At 36.8% G+C, this 23284-nt stretch overlaps 1 protein-coding gene across 1 annotated transcript in view; it reads left to right on the top strand.

Annotated features, from left to right (window-relative positions):
- The window catches only part of GUCY2F (guanylate cyclase 2F, retinal), a 92998-nt gene that overhangs the window by 11700 nt on the left and 58014 nt on the right, over window positions 1-23284 (top strand). The window contains exons 4-7 of the mRNA XM_011374319.2: window positions 5705-6006; window positions 17138-17492; window positions 18802-18886; window positions 22754-22850. Coding sequence (XP_011372621.1) covers window positions 5705-6006; window positions 17138-17492; window positions 18802-18886; window positions 22754-22850 — 839 coding nt within the window. The remainder of the gene's footprint in view (window positions 1-5704; window positions 6007-17137; window positions 17493-18801; window positions 18887-22753; window positions 22851-23284) is intronic.

Raw genomic sequence — 23284 nt, 5'->3', positions numbered from 1 at the left:
CAAGCCCTCTTCTCTTCTCCTCAACTTTTTGCCTATCAATGCTTGGCTAATTGTGAAACCCTTTCAATTTGAGCTTAACAGGTCACTGAACCATTTAGGAATTCCTTTAATTCTTTCTAAATTGGGAATTCTTCATTACAATATGATGTTCAGTTAAATAAGACACAATTAGAATGGCCATCTTTTGTTCTTCTAAAATGAAATACTATATTACTGTCTTATTGCCAAAGACCCAGATAGCCTCTTCCCATCTATTGAAGATTATGGTGCATAAAAAATAATAATATCAATAACAACAATAATAATAGCTAATATTTATTGAGAGTTCATTATGTGCTAATTGTTTTGCAAGGGTTTTGTATGGAACATCTCATTCAATTCTTGAAACGTCCTTATAAAGTAAGGCCGCTTATTATTTAATGCACTTTATGGATGAGACTTCTGAAACTGAGATGTTAAATAACTTGCCCTACGTCACACAGCTAGTGAACGGGAAAGCCAGAATATATATTCAGGTTGGTCTACAGCAGTGCCTATCAAACCTAGGTGTATACCAGAATCCCCTGGAGGGCTTGGTAAAACACAAATTGCAGGGTCTCTCCTTCATAGTTTCTGATTCAGGAGGGCTGGGGTAGAGCCCCAGAATTAGCATTTCCAATCAGTTCACAGTGATGCTTATGCTGCTCGTCCAGGGTCCACATTTTGAGAATCACTGGTTTAATGAAAGACTTATGCTCTACTGCCTCCTGTCTACTTGAGGTATGCACCTAAATCATATTCATTTGAGATCCTGTGTTCTGTGTATGGTTTATAATTCAACCCTTCCATTTTTCTTAACTTTTTGACCCACCAATGAAATTCTTTTAAGTGCTTCAGGGTGCCAAGCCTTATTTTCCTAAGAATAATAACAATAATGATACTGATAATGCTTGGCCAGAGACTTAGCCCTGATAGGGAATTTGGTATAGGTTTTGATATAGATAAATGTAAGTGAATATAAATGGTGAAAGAAAAACTTGTTTTTATAAATGAGTCCACTATCAGTAATGATAAAATTATGAAGACCTAGCATAAGAGGAATCTGAACATCTATGCTTCCTGCATTTAAGAGGACTTATCTATGTAGCAGTTTAGGAAGTTGAAGAAAACATATGTTGTAAGGTGTGGAGAACTATTAAAAATGTATCTCAAGCTGGGCTGCAACGTGAAAGCAATAAATGCACTTGCACTACTAGTTCTATTGGGTATGTAAAAACATGATCTGATGTAAATAGAATGGCTATTGACTATAATATGTGTCTGACATCATGCTGAGCTACTTGGACCAGTTCAACATTAGTGGCAACTAAGTAAGTGGTAATATCAGGGCTTAATGTGAAAATGTGTGGGGAGTCCTCAGCAGATAGAATCAGCTACATATCACCTAGTGTAGTGTTCTTAAAGTATGCTTTGAGGGCCTCCTGCACTGAGTCACACTGGTGGGAGGTGGGTGGGAAACATTCATATTCTAGAGCCTCCCACCCTCTAATTATGTATCCATTTTATAGTCTGGGTAGGGTTAACTGAGAGGAAGAGGGTATGACTCTACCTCTTTCGCCCTATGTCCAGATGGGGTGAATTCTAGAGGAATATGAGACTTGGGATAAATCACACTGTATGCCCCTTCCTCCTCTGGCTTGCCTAAATTCCCCTCTCTTTCAACATTTATTAAAATGACATAGGTTAAAATAGATGTTAGTGTTAGGAAATGTCACAAAAGGGTTAACATGAGGAGAAAGGACAATAGAATGGAGAGTTTCCATGGATTGGGAGCAATATTGTAGGATCATAATATGATTGTGACTCTTAAGGACTTCTTCAGCAAAAGGTAGTGGAGCCATTTCCATCTCACAAGGTGTGAGGCTGAGCCCAGTTTCCTCCACCAAGAACTCCACAACCAATAATCTGTGAAAAATAAAAAAAGTGAATTTTGCCTTCTGAGAAACATAGTTCTTCTATCTCAAGGAAATCTTGGGCAGAGTATTTCAATATAGGAAGAGAAGTATGAGTTGAGTGACTTGGTAATTAACTTTTCCTAGAGTTTCATGACATTTCCTGCTGCTAGTGTTAAGCGTGAAAGAGAGGGTCCTGGACAGCTTGCCACACTGGGTACCATAGTATAAAGACATAGCTGCTAGACAGCTCAAGTGGGGCTCAGGTAGCCCAGAGAAAGTGCTAATATCATATCCTGGTGAGACGGGGTCTCAGGAGGATGTATCTCCTGGTCCTTGTTTTGGTTATGGAGTGGCTTGACTATTAACAATCAGGATGGAAACTTACAAATTGCTTTTATTTGATGATCACCTGTTGACCCAGGCCTTGTCTAGGATCTAAGGTTTCTGTCTACTAATCCCTTCCTGACAATGACTTATAGGTAAAATCCCATTTTAATGAATGTAATTTTGAGATAAGGCTACTTAGTAAAATCATCATGTAGAACAGATGCATCCACAAATCCCTGTTCACGAAGCACTCAATCTATTAAATTAAAATGTTGTTGTTTGAATTCAATATTTATGCTTTCTACTTTAATTATATTCAATAGCAGGATCTTGCCATGCAAAAAGTAAAGAGGCCTGGGATCAGGCTCTTGAGGCTTCCATTTCCTCATCTATAAAGTAATGGGAGAGGGAGAGAAGATAGATGGTTTCAAAGGGTCTTTATAATTATAAAGATTCTGACTCTGTCTGAAACGCCCTCAGTGTGGGCCAATGAAAGGAAAATTAAGAGGAGAGATTCAGGTTGAAGGTAACATCTTGAGGATAATTAAACATTACAAATAGGTATGGTAGTACCTACCTGCCCAGCAAGTATCACTTCAAATTTTTCCTCCATACTAACAATTCAAATATGTCAATGTCTTTTATCTCAAGGAATCAACAAAAGATACCAAAGTGCATAACCTCTCTTTCTGAAATTTTCAAACATTTATTGGGTACATAATATTTATCAGGGGATGTAGATAGATAAGACACAGTCCCAGGAGCTCAAGAGTTACATAGTGGAGGCTCACATAAATAAATAAGGGTAATACTTCTTGTAAGTCCCATGATAGAAGTCAGTTCAGGGTACAACTGGGCTCTAAACCAGTGTCATAAGTTGGTGCCCTGGAAAAAAAAATCTGTCAGATGGAGATTTGTGTTCAGGAAGCTTACTAGGGGAATGCTTTCAAGGACAACACCTATGAGGGAAAGAAGGCAACAGAATTGTGTAGAAAGAAGAATTAAACAGTAATACAGTTACAACGAAGGCCTTAGCTAGTCCCAACAGGTGCTCTGGAGCTGGGATGGCCCTTTAGAGTTGTCCAAAATTTAGATAAGGAGTCTTGGTCTTTATATCTCTGTATCAAGTCATTGAGTACAGACTGATGCAGAGAAAGGGATGCGGTGCGATAATACTTGTTTAACAGCCAGCCCCTTCAAAAGGGAAATCACCCTGATTTATAACATTTGCTCATTTTCATGGTGTAAACACTGCCACCATGCCCAATTTCATGTTACAAATATGACATTAACTAGGTCACAAAATCCCTGAAACTTTAACCATAGGCTCTTGTGAACTAGCACGAGCTGATTCCAGCACACTATTGAGGGGAATGTGACCCTGAGAAATGTGACACTCCTCCGCTGAGGTCAATTCCCAGAGAGGCATCAGTAATCATCTCCTAATACCTCCAACAGTTAGGAGAATGAGTGCTTCAGTCCCGAAGGGTGCATCTGGGTGGCACACCACAGCACCCACTACACGTAGTGCATGTTACAATTATTTGCTATATTTCGACCAACACAAAGTATTTAGTTCTATTTAACATTTTCTATCCATTCATGTAATTTTAATATTCCTTTAAGTAAATTAAATGGAATTCTATCTATTAGGTAACCTTGGTCAAGTCATCTAGTCTCTGCTTTTGTAGAAGAAAGAGGCCAATACTTGACATATTTGCCAAGGATACTGTTGAACAAACTGGCTAACTAACTTAAGCACTTGACTTAAGTCAATTTCCCCCCTCATTGGACCTGTTACTGGACTAATTTGATCAAATTGATCCATGTTTGATAGTGTAAATAAATGTAGGCCATTGGAGGCCTTTGGTTCTAGTTTATCTTTCTAAATCCAACCCTTGCCTTGTCAAACTTCTCTGGCACTCCATTTTCCCATTATACAATATGTGATTATGAACAAAAGAGGCTGAATTTCTTGTGTGGCTTATGAACTAGCTCCAAAGATATCCTGAATATTTGAAGAAAGGTTCGAGCACAAGAATACATGTAGAACCTCTTAGAGTAATTATATTGAAGGAGCTAATGGTCATTTGGAAATTTAAGTTATGGGGTGTGTGTGTGTGTGTGTGTGTGTGTGTGTGTGTGTGGTGTGTTTAAATCAACTTCAAAACTTACTAGTTATATTTTAAAAAAATGAAGGGGCTTTAGCTCAAAAGGGGAAATTTTCTAGGGTTGTTTAACAAATGCAAAGAAGGTATTTGAAAATAGATGAAGCAAGATGTAAATGCCAAAGACCACTCATTGAACATAGTTAAGCATACTCAGTTTCTGAAATTAAAGGTTCTATGTAAGCATGTATAATTAATATTTACCAATGGCAATAGGACCTTTGCCTTTCTTCAAGGAGCTCAGAATACTTGCTAGGCATTATCTAATTAAACTACTCAATGTACCTGTGAACTGCATTGGAATCTACATTTTAAAGATGTGGGCACTGAAGCACAAGTGGGCTTACACTAAACTCATTTAGCATGCCAAGGGTGAAATTAGATATAAGACTTTCAGTCTCATGATCTAGCTGCCATTCTTCAACCGTGGCCTCCTCTAATCCATTCTATTCTAGCATAGCCTACTAAAAACATAATTTCATAAGTCTAGGAAGAATTAAATCGAGTGCAAAGTAATTTCAATTATAGAGAAGTTAGGTTTTTTAAAGTTGAACTTATCACCCATAATATTAGTAACATTTATAGGTGAGTGTGAATAAGTGCCATTCATTAACTATAATGGCTTTGATAAGGGTCGGAACAGTTGGTCAAAATCTGTAGGAATGTATTTAGGAGTTTGGCAATAAAAAGCAACAGTGGCTATGGGAATGTCTCCCATCCTCTCCTTTTAGCCTTCTTATTCTTAGGTATAATAATAGCTACTATTTATTGAGTGCTATGTAATAAGCCCATTATATGAATTGCTGCTTCAGTGATCACTACCATCCCATGAAGCACATATTTATTATCTCCATTTTATGAATGAGGCAAAGAGAGGTTAAGTAATTTACTTAAGGATATACACCTAATAACTGGTGACATTTGATATAAACTTATGTCTTCGAACCCCAAAACCACTTTCTTATACTACTTCCCATTTGCTATAATTGTTCTTGTTCCTGTTTGGTATTAGGTTCCACAGCCTGTAGACTTGTCTGTCTTATTCCTATGCCTAATCCAGAGTCCGTGGACATACTTCAGCCTCAGCTCAGGGCTTCAGCAACAGCTTGCTTATCTTGGAGCCATAAGATAGAAATCATTTACAAATTGGTTATAACACATTTATTTCTCCCAATCCGTAGTTTTGGATTTATTTTATTTTATTTGGAGTTATTTAGTTTGGGATATATTTACTAACATATTACTGTCATAACCTTCTTGCTTTGTTGGTTTCAGTAATCATCATGTGTATGCATTCGGCCTTGATTGGGGGAGAAACTCAGAGACATCTCTTGGAATGGGCTCATGATCTGAAAATGACTGATGGAACCTATGTCTTTGTTCCCTATGATGCCCTGCTCTACAGTTTACCTTATAAGCATACCCCCTACCATGTTTTGAGGAACAACCCCAAACTCCGGGAAGCCTACGATGCTGTATTGACTATTACAGTAGAGTCCCAAGAGAAGACCTTTTATCAAGCCTATACAGAGGCAGCAGCTAGAGGAGAAATTCCTGAGAAACTGGAATCAGATCAAGTAAGTGCAGATTCACAAGGTATCATGAGCAAGAACCTCAAAAACCAGGAAGTTAAATATTTTTCTTATCAAGAGCCTCTATTCCATAGGAAACCTGATCAATAGCAGGCAATCATACATTAATTAAAATCACTTTATGTTTGCAAAAATATTTATAAAACAAAGAAATGTTGTTGGAGATTTTTTTTCACCTTCAAGCAACCCACAATGACAGCATACAGCTATGAAGAAAAAATATATTTAAGAACAGGGAAATAAAACTTTAATACATACTAATGTTGTTCAAGGGGGGCTAGTAAAAAGAAGTCTTATTTCTGATCCAAGTTCTGAACCAACTCAACAATAAGACAAGAGAGCTGGTATATAAGAAGATATTGCCTTTATTATTGATAAAGCTTGTATTAGAGAGTGTGGTTTCTGTCTGTAGGCATTTGAGCTTCCCAGTATTGAATCTGAGGATTAATCAGACTTCTCCATCTAGTTAATAGCATTGCTGGACCACCATATTCCTACTTCATGATGGCATATGTTTTGTAAAATGTACAGCCTGGAGGAGCATAGTAGAGCACATGTTCCCTATAGATAACTTACTCCCAAGAGAAAGATATTAGGAGGGGCTGAGCTACACATGCTTAGTTCTGTTTCCAAACTAACCAGTCCAGTTAAGTCATTCCTCCTTTGTGGGATGGAATAAGTAAGGGAGTGAAGAGAGGTCAGGTGTTTTTTGCGAGTGAGCTATCTCTATATGAAAGGAATCATTTGGAATGGGAAAGAATTCCTATCTTCCAATGTACAGATAATGTTTAATTTTATATATATATATACATATATATACACACACACACACACACACACATACACATACATATATATACACACACATATATATATAATGTTTATATATATGTTTATATATAATGTTCATATATATGTTTATATATAATGTTTATATATATATATAATGTTTAAACATGTTTCAGATTCAAATCATAGCCACTTAAGAACTAGATGAAAGACAAGGAGTGGGGAGGGGAAGAAAGCAGAGAAAAAAAATGGAGAGCAAAGACAAAAACAAAGAGGAGAAATACAAAGAAGACAAGGAATATGAAAGGAAGATGGGGAGGCCAAAGATGCCAATTAGATTAGAAAAATACAGAGGAGGTTTTTATAGGTTGGAGGCCAGATGTAGAAGGCAGTCATTTTCAGCAGTATTTAGAATGACACATAAATAAGTGTTAAAAGTTTTAGCATTTGCTAACATACTATATTAGTTATAAAGCTTCTGGCTACAAGTAACAGAGAGCTCAACATAAAATGACCCAAGTAATTTTTTTTTCAAAATTTAAAGTTATGGGAGCTTCAGGGTCGGTTATTCAGCAGCTCAATGACGTTATTAATGAACCAGGTTTTTTCATCTTTCCACTTTACAAGCCATAGCATACTAGCTTGCCCTCATGATCTGGTTGTCCTTATGGTCCCAAGGTGGTTGCCACAGTTCCAGACATCATATACAGTTGGAACTGTCTATGGACAAAATGAGGAATGTCCCTCTCTTGTGTTTCTTTTTAAGAGTGAAGAAATCTTTCCCAGAAGCTCCTTGCCCACACATTCCTGGTCACAGTTGTGTCCCATACACATACCTAAACCAATAATTTAGAAAGAGGAATGAGACCATTGTGACTGGTACTATGACTGCCGGAAAACTGTGAATAAAATTGAGATTCTGTTAGCAAGGAAGAAGGCTGTCAGGAAGGTAGTTGATTGTGTCTAACACATTCTCCATGATATTTTCCTTTTAAGCCACCCCCTTTTTTAATCCTGTGTACTGCTTTTCTCTCTGAATAAGTGATTTAGAGGAGATTTAGGTTTACTTATCTCTGTCCTGAGTATTGGTAGAAAGGATTTTGCTGATTCTTGTTCTAATGAAAAGAGTGACTAGCAGTGATCTTAACAGTGCTGGATTTGAACTTTATGGCCACTGATAATGTTTAATAATAAATCTTTCTTTTAGGACACACACATATTTAACTGAAAACAATTGGTCAATTTGGTCAATAATTGCAAGAATTCCTCGAATTGCTAAGAATGGTTGTTCAAACAAGTTGTTTGGTGTATTTATAGGCAAGCAATAAGATGGTGAATTTTTGTACTTTTAGCCAATGATATAGCACCACATAGATACAGACTAGGTCATCTTTTTTATTTTAATCACAAGATTGAGGGAGGAGGAAGGTGTGTGTGTGTGTGTGTGTGTGTGTGTGTGTGTGTGTGTGTGTGTATTGTACATATGTATGAGCATGTATTTTGATACAAAAAACTCAGACCTTCTACTCTTAATATTTGATCCAACCTCTTTGAGCTTGTGGCAAAGGTAACTAAGGCAAAAAACAAATGATGCCATTAGTTTGGTTGCTAGGCAGCCTGCACTCTGCTTTATTCAAGGAAATGGAGCTAAAACAAGACTCTAAAACTCAAAAAAGCTTGTTTGGTTGCACTTCTACCCTTACTTTGTATGCATTTCTACCTCTACTTTGCAGGTGCCTAGGCTATACCTTCATAACCAAAGAATGATAAAGAGTGAGACAATTATCTTCACATTTGTTATAAACAACCACCCCTATTCCTAAATTACCTTGATGAAAGGTATTTTTGAAGGCAGTTGGCATAACAAACTTGGATAAATCCTAACTCATTCTTACTAGCTGTGTGTCCTTGGGCAAGTTACTTAGACTTTTTTTGAGTCTCAGTTTTCCCATTTGTAAAATGAATTAGTGATCTATAACTTCTAGGATTACTGTGAAGATTAAACAAAGTAATATGTGTAAAGTGACTAACAGAGTGCCTGTCTTAAATGACTACTTTCCTTTCTACTTTTTCTCCTTTGGAGCCAGGATGATTTTATTTGTTGATGGTAACATATCCTTTAATTACAATCTGAATTCAGCTTCCTACTCTCATATTTTCTGATTACTGACAGTCTCTCAGTAGTTCCAGCTTTTAAAAATTATTTTGCTTTTAGAATTCCAAATGGTATTTTCTCAGATCAAATTATGCAATTCAATGTTTGCTTATCCTTAGGCTCCTGTTTTTTTCTCCTTATCCAGTCAACAGATTAACAACTATTTATTGAGTAACTGCCATGTGCCATGCACTATATTGAACTCAAGATAGAACAGTGAACAAGACAGGATTTTTTTTTCAGTGGTATGATGGAGCCAGTTCACAAAGCCAATTATGTGCATCTTTCCCCAACTCAGTGTCAGGGCATCATGCTAGTAGCTTAAAATCAGGCATAGTGAGTATTTATACTACAGAGATTGATAAATGATTAGAATTAGGAGCTATTTCCTCTCCTCATAAAGCTGTTAAACATTTACTAGACCATTACTTGTTCCTGCTCTTATGAGGCATAGATTCTAGTGAGAGATACAGGTAGTAAATGTATATAAAACAGGTCTGTATTTTTCTCTTGCCCAATAACTTCCAACAGAACTGAAACTTCTATATATAGGCTATATTGCCTATAGCAGTGGTTTGCAACCTCTTTTAATTTATACCCTTGCTACTTTAAAAGGTAAAACGAACAAGCAAAAACCTAAAAGTGATATATGCACGTAGTTTTAAAAGTCAAGAAATTCTAAAAGATTTATATCAACAAAAAAGCAGAGTTCCTATGTCTTCCTCCCATACTTCATCAGAAGCAACCACTTTCATGTCTTTAGCTCTTTACTCTAGCATTTACCTCTACGTTTCTAAATACCATATTGCTACTGATCTCTTGATTAATCAATTTTGGACATTATTTATTGACTTCCTATTATAGTGAGGGTTGTTAGCTCTTATTACTTCTTTACCCTTTTCAAACCCTAAATATAGTTATGTCACAATCTTTAGTTAAATTTATGTTTAATATTTTTAATCTTATACCTATATAAATATCATTCATTGCTGATCCACGTGGTGTAATGTGGTAATAATTCATTTTACATATAACTTTAGATTTTTACTGACATTCCTAATTGCTATATTTTTAATTTGTTTACCTTAATTTGAATTTCTAAGTATTTCCATACTATCTGATAAAGCTATAGATGCCTCTCAAAACAATTTTATATGTCGCAAAACCTGTTAAATTCCTTATAATTTTCATTTGTTTTTCCTGAAGCAATCTGTCCTCCTATTCCAATCTAAACTTGCTCCCTAAGTCTGCTGCATAACTATTATGCTAGCGTTTATCTTTTCATCACTCTGGAAATTCTCTTTCCCTTTCTTCTGTACTGGATCCACTATTTCGTGAACCTTGGGACCCTCATTTTCTTAGTTTACACACTCATTTTATTGGAGCACTTCTTCTAGTAGCTTCTGAGAAAGGTATACAGGAGGTACATTTTTGAGATTTTGCACATCTGAAAGTCATTATTCTATCTTCACTATTGATTGATAGTTTGACTAAGTTTATAAATCTAGGTTAAAAATCATTTTCCCTTAGCACTTTAAAGACATGGCACATTGTCTTCTAATTTCCATTGTTGGTATTGAGTACTACAATAATATTCTCATTCCTGATCCTTTGATTTAACCTGTTTTCACTCCTATCTCCCCTAGAAGCTTTTAAGATTATCTCTTTATTCTTGATGTTATAAAATTTCATTATGTTATCTGACATGTATTATGCTATATATTTGGTGGGGCCTTTCAACCTAGAAGATCATTCTGCATAGAAAATTATCTTATGTTATTTATTTGATAATTTCCTCAACAACATTGTCTTTGTTATCTCCGGAAATACTATTAGTTGGATATAAGAGTGCCTGGATTAATCTTTTGTCCTATTATTTCTTTTGTATTATTTATACCTTTGCTTTTAGTTTTTCTTCCTGGAAAAATTTTTCAATATTGTGTTCTAACTCTTTTACTGATTTAAAAACAAAATTTGCTCTCATATTTTTAATTTCCAAGAGTCAGTTCTTGTTGTTTGAGTATTCTATTTTGAAACATCCTGCCTTTGTTTCATGAATATAGCATTTTATCCTAGTTCTCTACGATACTCATTACAATTTCTTTGATGTTTTCTTCTGCTCTGTGTTTTTCTCCATTCCTATTTTTTCATGCTTCTTTGTTTTAGTCTATTTAAAGTTGAAAGCTTTCCTTAAATGTCTGGTTATTTTGGTGATCTATTCATATTTAAGAGTGAAGTTCTAAAATGAGGATTTGAAGGTGTATGTATATGGCGGGCATATTGACCAGTGGGTTCCAGTATAGGGCAGTTGGCTAACTGGCTGCTTTTTTTTTTTTTTCTTTGTCAGTAATTGTTGTAGATCTTGCCTCTTTGGCTACTCACTTTCCTTAGAGAAGAAGATTGCTCCAATCTCATTCTTGGGAGTCATAATCCTGGCCATCAGTATTCTAAGACCATTTTGGGGGAAGGAGACTGGGATTCTCATCATTAAGTATAAAGAATTTAACTTCATTACTCTTTTCTGTGGCCCACCTAACTTCCACCTTCCTTTGGGTCAAGTGCCCCAGATTTGGAGCTTTTCTGAATCAATTTAACCTGTTTCCTGTAGAGATCTGGATCTCCTTGGTAAGGTGGGGATGGCAGATGTCTAACTGCTTCTTACACAGACATTCAAACAGCTCTCCCTCTTTTAGAGCTCTGCTTCACCCTCACTTCCATAGTGCCTCTAATTCCTAAGCCTTTCTGGGATTCTCAGGGGGCACATCTGCTTGTTGCTTACCAATAGCCCCCTCTTCAAGTGCTTAGATTTAATCGCCCTCCACTCTGCTTAATTAGTTACCATTCCTGTAACAGCCTTCCATCTTTATCTTCCGTGGTTTAGGGTTACAGACATCTGCTAATACTATTAGACATAGAGGTTTAGTGTTTCTGTCCCTTGTTTTCTTTGCTGTTTAGAAGTTAGATTTTAGAGAGGAAGAGAATGAAGAAAAAATCTTGATTTCACTATCTTTAATCAGGAAGTAATAAAGAAAAAATAATTTCTCAAAGGGTGTATACGATATTTTTTTATTGGTGAATTTACCACAGTCTATTAATTAATTAAGCAAGCATTTATTAAACTCAGCTATACCATGGTAGTTAAGAGCATAGGCTTTGAAAGTGGATTGCTATAAATTTATTTAAGCTCTGTGTTTTTAAATTGAGAATCATAATAATACCTATCTGATAGAGTTGTGAGGATTAAATGAGTTAACACATATAAAGAGCTTGCCTGGCATCTAATCAGTCCTCAATAAATGTTAATTATTATTATTATTATTATTACTATGGGCACTGTATAGCTGATATAATAGAGAACAAAAGAGAAACAAGATCTTTCCCCAATGAAGGGGAACAGTTTTTACCATTTCAGGGTGCTAATACACTGGGTCTAAAATGTGCTCTATTACTTATTGGTCACAAATTCAAGACTGGGACAAGGGACTTGAACACTGCACTTCCAGGAAGATATTACTAGAGCCCTGTGCTCCTCTTCTGAAATGCAAACGATAGCAGCTATTGTGTATTCAGTGCTTACTCTGCACAAAGTAGTTTACATAAATGATCCCATCCAATCTTTAGACCAAGCCTACGAATTAGGTATTAATTTCTCCATTTTATGGATAATGAAACTGAGGCTCAAGGTAACTTGCCCAAGGCCATACAGCTGGCAAGTAGCAGAGTTGAGATTTCAACTGACCATTCTAAAACCTGACCATTTAACAACACATTATTAGCCTTTTTAAAAAAATTACTGAGTCCCATGTCTAATGCTTTACTCAAACAAAATAACATTACTAAATGATGAATACTTTGATTTGAATAAGTTTATTGGATTGTTTTTCTCTGATACAGGAGATGATAGAGCTCTGAAGACCCATGAAAAGGGAACAATAAATCAAAATAGAAAGATGAGGGGGGGACACCAGTGACAAACTTCCTAATTTGGTCTGAGGATGATTGGGTAAGGATTATCACCTTGTACCTTTATACTGTGGCACTGAATAGACTTTTGAGATAAAACCTCAGTGCCTGCATTTTTCTCTTTCATTGTATTTCCTTGTTTTCAATAAAATTCTATTGGCTAAAATATATATATTCCTGGAACACACATTTTGGATAGTTTTTCCAAATGTGCCCTTATTTGGCTAAGCAAAGGAAATCCTCTGGATTTCTCAGCAAGACCAGGGAACCTTAAGATCCTTGCACCTACTTTTTCCATTACCCTAAATATGGGTACATGGCAGGAGGATGCTAGGCTGAAGGGGATGTTGTTAGGACTGGAGCATTCCAGGATGAGGCCCACCAGATAGATTGTAAGAAAAGGTTGCCTGCAACTTGCAGTGGCTACAATTGTCTTTGTACTTCATTCTATATAAAATAACGGTACTGTGTTCATGAGTATCATATCAAACAGGTTGGGCTATTAGTCATCTCTTCGCTAACTCCAAGGGTTGAGATCATGCATTATTGGAGATACTACCTTTAATAATAGAAATTCGATTATCCTTTGGTTTCTCGATCTCTGCGTGTGTCCTACTTTTTGTTCAAAAGTGATTTTGCCATTTTGTCCTTCAAGTGATGCATTCCAAGCCAGGTATGTTTTAATGCATGCTTCCAAGGACAAAATTCTTTGGAAGCCAGTTTTGTGTCTTTCAAATACAGTAAATCTAAACTGATGATAACCAACTGAATGACAGCATGAACTACTAAATCGAACAAATTCAAATATCACTGCTCTTGACCCAGACCTTGTTCTCTTAGATACAAGCTCCAAAAGGCCTACAGTAGGGCTAAAGTCAATGAATAACAATTAAGGATGAGTTTTAATTATCATTCATTTATTTAAAATTTACTCATTCATTCAGGTTCTGGTCCATAAGCAGACAAAACCAATAGACTGAGTCATCAGCGGTTTCACCATTCTGGGCTGTGATGTTAACAAGGGCATCTATCTGACAGAAATTCTTGCCAATCCTGTCTTTCTTCTTTGGTGCTATAGTCAGAAGCCAGGACAGAGGGTTTTTGAGAGTGTCCTTTCTTCTCTTATTCCACCTTGTACCTCTTCTTTTTCTCATTATTTGAAGCAGCTGCAACTAGAGACCTTTTGTGACCAATGCTAATAAAGTGTGCCTTTGATTAATGGGAAGGGGCAGTTCTCATTGCTAAAGGGCACAATAGGTGAAACAGGAACACAGACCAGCTAGAACACAAACCCAAGCCCTCACAGTAAGAGTAAGCTATTGTGACAGACATTCTTTTGCAGATGAATACTGTTGCTACAGCTATGTTATTTCCCTTGGTTTCAGGTCTCTCTACAATACTTTGTGACTGTGTGTGTGTTTGTGTGCATTTGTGTGTGTGTGTGTGTGTGTGTGTGTGTGTGTGTGTGTGTGTGTGGTATGTGGTGGAGGCTAGAGAATCCTGAAGAACAGGCTTCAGATTTCAGTCATCCTGATGAATTGCTGTCAGTCAGCTCTACCAGGGGTCAATTAGAGAGCACAAAGGGCAGCATAGCCTGGGCAGCTGAAAACCCTGTGAGATGGGTCAATTCAGAGGTGATTGTGTTGTTTTTACAGGTCTCAATCTTTGCTTTTGGCCATAGGTAGATGCAGTCTCTTTCTCAGAAGGCTCTTTGCCTTTCAAAATAGAATACTAGCATTCTCCCTGCTTTCAGGGGCTTGCTGCCCTGTGGTTTTTAACTCATTTGTTTTACTAGTATTGATTTTATACTCCATCTTCCAGCCTTCACTTATTGTCATAACCTACCAAATCCCCAGAAAAGAGGCAGGCTCTTGTAGAAATCTTGAAGACAATTAAATGAACCATCTAAGAATGTGAGGAGGGAGAGTTAGTGAAAACCCCTTAAGGGATGTCAGTGTGTGCTAGGCAACTAAATGTGGATGTCTTTGTGGCAGCACATATCATCCATTCACTATGCCTATTTCTATAGTGCATGTTAAGGCAGAGTGGTAAAGAATGATCATTGGAATTCAGTAGAATAAGGAATAGATTTCTGGGCTATTAGATATGTATGTTATTTGAGGCAGGGTTTTTGGCCTGAACAACTGGAAAAATGGAGTAACTTAACAAAAAGGGGAAAACTTGTAGATGAAGCAGGAGGATTTAGAAGTAAAAATTAGGAGTTTTGATTTTGGGTCTATTAAAATTTAACATCCAAGTAGATATATCAAGGTAGGCAGTTGGCTACATGAGTCTGGGATTTAGGAAAGAGGCCTGAGCTGGAAGTATAACTCTGAGATTTATGGCATAGATATGGTATTTAAAGCCATGAGGCCAGAAGAGATCACCCCCAGAGTGAGTATAGAGGAGAGGATGAAGGACAGAGCTGTGGGGCACTCCAATGTTAAAAGATCAAAGAGACAAAGAGTAACCCATATGTAGGCAAAACAAAAATATCTGCAAGTTAAATATGATCCTTGGACTAGATCAAGAGTTGGGAGATTTCACAGGTGTTCAGAACTAGAAGCAACCACAGGGAACATCTATTTCAACCAAGAATGCTAAACTAAGAAACAGGATAACTCAGTTATAGACCTGATTTTATTGCCTAGGTGAGTGACCTTGACAAATCACTTAACTACTGTGGGTTTCCCTTTACTATCTGGAAAGTAAGACAGCTAGACGAGATGATCTCCCAGGTTTAAACATTCATGATTCCATGTCCTCATTTTAGAGAGGAAGAAACAAATCCAGAGAGAGAAGATAAATGATTTGACCAACATTCTGTTATTAGGAACAGACCATAGGCCAGTGTGTCTTCTATGCTCTTGGTTTTAAACCCTGTATGTATGGGAGCTTTCAGTAATGCTGATTACTAGGTTCAAAATCTAAAGTGTCTCATTTTGTTGGTCTGGGTTGGGTTTGGCATTGGTATTTTTGACACCCTCAGATAATTTTAATGTGCAGCCAGGAGCGAAAAACCTCTGCTCTGCATTAATAAGGCATGGCAGTGTCTTATTAGCTGCTATACCTCTTTGCATTTTGACTTTTATTTCCAACACAAAAATGATTCAGTTAATTTTAAATCCTTTAATTCAGATGAATGTTGTTACAGGAAGATAGCTTCCTAGACCTAGTGAAACAAAAGTAGCAAGTATCAGCTTTCCCTGAAGCTCAGTAAAATAGCATGACCACAGTTTTCTTGAACTCCATCCTAGAAGTGAAATGTTATAGAAAACCATGAAACCTTAGCTGGTGTACAGGGAAGGAGGGAGGGATTATTCACTCTTCTTTTCTACCTTTATGGGAGGAAATATAAGGTTTATTCCAAAAATAAACTTACAAAGTTTAAGGAGCAGTTCATCAGGCATAGTACACAAATGCTGTTTTTATCATATTTATAAAGGAGGCAGAATCATGCTGTCTACGATGGCGGTCTTACTGCTTAACAGTGGCTTCTCACCATAGCTTTGCCACTTTACACACCAATAGGATATAGTTTCTTGATTAAAAGCCACATTCTCCATATACTGCAACATTTGACTCTATTTGTGAGTGTATATGTGTTAGCATGCATGTCTGTATGCATATGTGTGGGGATATGTGTTTAAAACTGTATTCTAGTGTTCACTGTCTGTGGGGAGCATGTGTCTAGAAGAATAGCCATTTTGAACTGAGATAGGACAAGACATAGACTGTGGATACACATTATTTACAGTCTTACCACACAAATCTACCATTCTAGTAGTGCCAGCAAAATGAATTTACCATGCATAATGCACCAGTGATTAACCTGGTAAGTTCCCTTTGAGTGCCTCTTGTCTATCCCATACTTTTTTTAGTGCCCTTTATAACACTAAATCACTTTCTTAGTTTAGAAACATAAAAATATATTGTGTATGACTTGGTTTGCTCATAAAATTGTCATATTTGATATATTTAAAGATGTGAACGCCTGAGGGAGAAAAACAGAAAAATTCAGGGGAGAAACCAAGCAAGTCCTCAGAAACAATTGTTTTGTTTTGTTTTGTTTTGTTTTTTTCCTCTGGGTCTTCATAGCTCTCCTCCACTCAGACGTGCAGCCCATAATAATGAACACAGGCTTGGAATACACTCTGAGATTACTCTAGGGCGACTAGTGCTTGAGGTAATTGTAATTTTTAAAAATAGGTTTCACCGTTATTTGGAACCATCTACAATTCAATTTACTTTATCGCAAAAGCCATGAATAATGCTATGAAAGAAAATGGACGGGCTAGTGCTGCGAGCCTAGTTCAGCATTCCAGAAATATGCAGTTCTATGGATTCAACCAGTTGATAAGGACAGATTCAAATGGAAATGGAATTTCAGAATATGTAATCCTGGACACCAACTGGAAACAATGGGAACTCCATAGTACTTACACTGTGGACATGGAAACGGAGCTGCTATGGTTCGGAGGGACCCACATTCACTTCCCTGGTGGAAGGCCCCCTCAAGCAGATGCAAAATGCTGGTTTGCAGAAGGGAAGATATGCCGAGGAGGTAAGGAATGGAAAATCACTGGTAGTTAATGGCTCAGCTTGGGTTACAAGGGAACCTCTTTAGAGGAAGGCATATTTTAATATTAGAACACTCATAGAATCAATGATTTGCATTCAGATGACATGAATATCTTGGCACTCTATGTAGTTAATTTAAAATAATATGGATAATGAGAGGTACTTCACAGCCTTGAATAATTATCCACAATTTAAAAGCTGCCATCACTTGTTTTAAAAGTACTTGGTCTTTTGTAGGCTGTGATTGTTTCCCTGCTAAAAAGATCGCCTGTCCTTCCCTTAATATATCCAAATCCTGTGGATTAGGTCCCACAGAAATACCATATGTATACCCTCCCCTCTCTGAACTCTCATTGAACTAAAAAAAGTCTGTACCTCACAGCTTAGTACAAAATTGCTTTTCAATTGTTTCTTGTGTTTTGATTGTGCTTCCCCTTCCCAAATAGACTGTTCCTTGAGAGCAGGGATTATCACCCCAACTGCCCAACATGGTCAGCATCCAATAAATACTTGCAGTTTGATTGACTGATGAAACTCCTCTATCTTGTGGGAGAGAGGAAACCATCAAATCTCTGAGAGCCAGAAGGGAACTTTAGAAACATCCATATTATTCCCATGTAAGTGTACACCACACCCTTCTAAAACCAAATGCATATATGTGAAATGGTCTTTGGTTTCCATTTTGTTTTAGCATGACATACCACACCTGCCTCTTTACTTGTTTCATCATGTATTTCCTTCTGAAATTTTAGTAATCCATCCAAATATTTAGATTTTCCACAGACAATTTTATATTCTGATGAAAACACTATCAAAACTAGACTCACCTTTGAAGGACAAGTGTCATGTTTTACATCTATAACTCACAATGTCTGTGGGCTCGGATGAATTAAAAAGTTCTTTTATTTTTTGAAGGCAACATAATACTTACCCTTCACAGGTGAGATAGCATATTTATTCTCAAGAACTCTATTGCCATCCAGCTTAAATTAAGGTACTCAGAGTTTTCCATTTGTGGACTTTTTCCTCTAAAGAAACACCCAGGTCAGCCTTAATTCATGTAATTTGTTATTTTCAGAATGGTGAGTGGTTTTGCTTCAGAACAGTGAAATTGCTTTCTGTGTTCATAAAGTCAACAAGACAGACTGTGCTGTAGAAAAATGGAATTAAGTTGGGTAGATGTGGCTTGATTTTAGAGCCACCAGTAAGCATGAGGAGTCGCTCTGTTGTGACCTTTATTTATAGCTTCTCTCTGATAATGTCATTCTTCCTCTTCCTCTTGCTCTCTGCAGGCATCGACCCTGCCTTTGCCGTGATGATCTGCCTTGCTTTGCTTATAGCCTTGGTGTCTATTAATGGATTTGCTTACTTTATAAGGTAAATTTTTGTTCTTTTTGTATATAAAAATGTAAGCCCATAATAACCTTTTTAATATTGATTTCCAGGAAGTCATGTTATAGTACAATGGTCTCATTACATGACCCACTGATTTTATTTTTTCCATAGTGATTTACCATCCCTACTGGCCCCATTTAGGGCGAAGTGTTTTCATGATGCCAAGAATAACTTCCTCAGTTGTGTTGTCAGCGTTGTTGCCTGAGTAAATCTGGCTCTTAACATTATGGTGAAATAAGAGAACTAGTACTTTAGGGCCTATCTACTCTCCATCTGTGTTCTCTTTTCCACTGGCAGCATCTCCTATAACCACCTCCTTCCCCAAATGGTATGAACTTATAGGAAATGGAGTTGGAGTATTTTAACAAGTTCCAAGAATTAGGTAGATTTGGCTACAAGCTAAGATTTAGGGATCATGGTACTAACTCACAGGATTGTAGTAGAGATTAAATCAACTAAAGTAAGTAAAGCACCTAGAACAGTATCTGACTCATGGTAGGTGCTCAACAAATGGTAAATCTCAACTCCTTCCCAGGTACATGCTGATTGTTGGGAACCCAGAATCATCACTTTGATACTCATGCCTTTTGCCCAAAGTATCGTAGCCCAGATTTTTTTTACTGGTTTTCTTCCTTGGAAAAAAAAGCTATCCTAGTTAATTATTAACATCATCATTATTATCAAGTCTTTGTCATTCTCCCTCAGATCCCTTAATAGGTGACCAATTACTCTGATCAGAATCAGGGATAAATGGCTAAAGATGGCTTAATATGACACCCTCTTTTAAAAATAATCTTTGCATTTTGACGGTTGAAGTCTCCTGGTATTAGGATGATTTAGGGAAAGCAAAAAATGAAAACTACAATCTCACGCTTTACCCTTTCCACCCTGAGAACCACACCTTTTTCATTTCCTTGTAAGAGTGGTCCTGATAACAATGTGACACGATCCTGGTAGGGAATGGAGTGGAACTATTTTGATCAAGAAAAAATGTCTAAGTGTATTAAGTAGCTGTATAAATTCGGACAATATACTAAACTTCTCTTGGCCAGATTTTTCTTATTTGTAAAATAAATGAATTGGATTAGATGATCTTTAAGAAACTTTCCATCTCTGATATTCTAATGTCTGTGAAACCCTGGATTGAAACTATAACAGGTGTTACTCTGAGTGTTTAATATGTTGGCATTGCTGTGAAAAACAAAAACAAAAACAAAACAGTATTATAAAACCTCCTCAGAATTAGAAACTTGGTAAAGCCACACAGAGTAGTAGGTAGCTTATGAATTGGTGAAACACACTTAATAAAAACATTAGTTCAAAGGAAGTTTTTCTTTTAATTTCATTGACTGTGACATATTTCTGCTCAGAACAGAAATTTAATGTCTTTAATTTAGCTGCTGCCAAAGAATAACGTATTTAATTAATGTCATTACATACTTAGTGAAAATAAATGTCATTTCATCAAAAAACTTTTCCCTCCAGGGAGATTCAAAGAGTAATAGCCTCAGGCTACTCAATGTCAGAACATTCTATGGCAAGGTGGACAATGGAGTCACTCAGCTGCTTATGTTAGTTGCACCCCGGCCCCACTCTGCCCCCTTGCCCCAAATGACTGGTCTCATTGATCTTTCCCATAGAATGAACTGATTCTTTGGGCTTAGAGTGAGCCCAATCTTCAATTTTTGATAAGAGAAGGAAAAAAGAAAAAAAAAATCAGGAGGTTGGGAGAGGATTTGTTTGAATGTGGGCTGATGGGGAAAGAAGAACTGGAGAAAAAAGTGATCGGGGAGGGACATGATTAGAGATGAAAATGATTGGAGAGGGACATCAGTTTGAGACAATTGATGCTTCAAGTGGTCACAGAAAACTCAGAGATGGGAGAGAAGCACATCATTTTCCAAAGTCACTTGATTCTTGGTTCTTCAGCTAACAAAGCACAAAAGATGCCTTCTCTTTGCTGCCTACCTCCCTCTCTCTTCCCACCATGGCTGCAATCAGAAAAGCTGAGCAGCTGATGAGTTTCTGTAATAGATGGTGATTACTTGCAAGAAAGTGACTCTCTGTTCCTTCATTTTCTGTGTTTTGATTGTTTAATTTCTTTCTTCAGAAAGAAAGATGGGTAAAGAACCCAACTACCCCAAAACAAGGGATTCTTTGAACTCCTCCTTTCTCCCTCTTCTGAACCAGATTGCCTCTCCTTTCTATAAAGCTCTCCCGTGCTTTGTAATACTAATGATGATAATGATAATAATGAGCCCTTATACTTTCAGAGTGCCTCATGCTTTTCAGAGCACTTTCACATACATTATCTCATTAGATTTTCAAAACAACTATGTAAAAGCGGGTAATGCAAAGACAATTATCTTGCTAAATAGATAAGTACACTGGGGCATGAAGAGTTAAATTATTTATCCAAGGTCATCTGGCTAATTAATGACAGAATCTGCATTACACTCTAGGTCTTTGGATTGGGAGTCTAGTTCTCATTCTACTCGAGTATATTCTGTAGCATGATTACTTTGACAGGTGTGCCTGCTTTAAGACAATTCACTACACATATGAAACAGATAAGTTAGGGAGTGATGCTTTACTTTGCCAAAAGATTCATGTGCTCTACCCAAGAATTCACTATGGGACTCTTTTAATTTTCTCTGCAGGGCAGCAACTCCCACAGTGATAAGGGACATATTTGTTGGCAGACAATTAGCAACAGATTGTTTGTTTACAAACCAGTGAAATCACTGAGAAAAACTGACTGGGTTGCTGGTACTTAAAGCTACAGTGACACTATAGACTTCTTAAAACAACTTGACGAAGCACTTTGATTCAGTGGTTGTTTTTCCCACTCTTACACTCAGTTTTAATACATTCCACAGGGTGACCATTAAGGGGTTATGGAAAAAGTGAAGCCAAACCAAGGCTGTCAGAGCCCCAAGACAAAACAGAAGAAAATAATCACATGGACTAATTCAAGGTTCCCTTTAGGTCCTCAAATTGCCCTGTTGGCTCGGCTAACATGACCCGCCTGGCTATGTGGGTAGACATCATAAATTCCTATGTGTCAAATAATTAATTTATAGGATATAATTATATTTAGTGCAAATTAATGGGCATGCTTAGAGAGAATCAGTTTTAAACTGTGTCTATGTAATGCTCACACAAGAGACTCATTCAGTAAAAGAAAAAAAAAGCTAGTCAGCTCACTTGTTTGGAACCATGTAAACAAAGCAACCAACTGATTGAATTTTTCCACTTTTCAACCTGTTGCTTTGGCAATGCATAGATACAACTTTGTAAGACAAGTGGTCTTGTGGGCAGAAATTTGGGACCACAGCCAAGGACCAAGGATTCTAGTTCCAGCTCTGCCTCAGACTAGGGCATCTCACACAATTTGCTTAATTTTGTTTTATTTCTTTAATGTGTTTTTGTGTCTATAAAATGGAGGTTAACGATTCTTGCCCCTGGTATTCTTAGAATATATACTATGGCATATGAAAAGGGTGTTGAGTTAGTAAAAAGTATTGAGAGATGATTTTTTTGAATGTGCCCTTTATGTGGGAACACCATTTTTTAGTCTCAGATACTAACCCCATGCAGCACCCTCACCCCTCCCTTTTGCTATCTCTTCAATAGCATTTTCATTTTTCTCCTTTGGTCTTTATAACTTAGCAGGTTGTGAGGACAGGGTTGTTGTCTCTCGTTGCTGTGGATACCATGGTAAAGATCCATGTGTGATTATTCTCTCAATTATCTTGTGTATTTTAAAAATTCTATTATACGGCAAATTTTCTTGGGGTTGCAAAACATTCAGCCCCCTATGACCCTCTCATATTATGCTTGTTTCAGGCATCATATAAATAAAATCCAGTTGATTAAAGGACCCAATAGAATTCTACTGACTTTGGAAGATGTGACATTTATCAATCCCCATTTTGGCAGTAAGGTAAGGAGCTTCTCTTTCTATTGCTTCTTCAATATGGTATCCACAAGCCACAGGTGACTATTGAGCACTTGACGTGTGGCTAGTCCAAATTGATATGTGCTGTAAGAATAAAGTACACTCTGAATTTAGAACACAGTACAAAAATATGTAGAATATCTCATTAAATTAAAAACTATATATTTTAATTACATGTCAACATGACAATATTTTGGATATATTGGATTAAATAAAATCTATTATTAAAATTAATCTCATCTTTCTTTTTAGGTTTTAATGTGCCTAGTAGAGAACTTAAAATTATATATGTTGCCTATGTTACATTTCTATTGGATAGTGCTGTCTTAGAACAGTTTTGTGGAGGCAATGCAGTGCACTTGGAGCACCTACATAGCTTTGACTTCATATATCTCTTTCTTGTACACTTGGATTCAACA

Source organism: Pteropus vampyrus, unplaced genomic scaffold (genome assembly GCF_000151845.1).
Source record: "Pteropus vampyrus isolate Shadow unplaced genomic scaffold, Pvam_2.0 Scaffold244, whole genome shotgun sequence".
In the NCBI taxonomy this organism is placed as follows: domain Eukaryota; kingdom Metazoa; phylum Chordata; class Mammalia; order Chiroptera; family Pteropodidae; genus Pteropus; species Pteropus vampyrus.
This window is presented reverse-complemented; position numbering and strand designations above follow the sequence as displayed.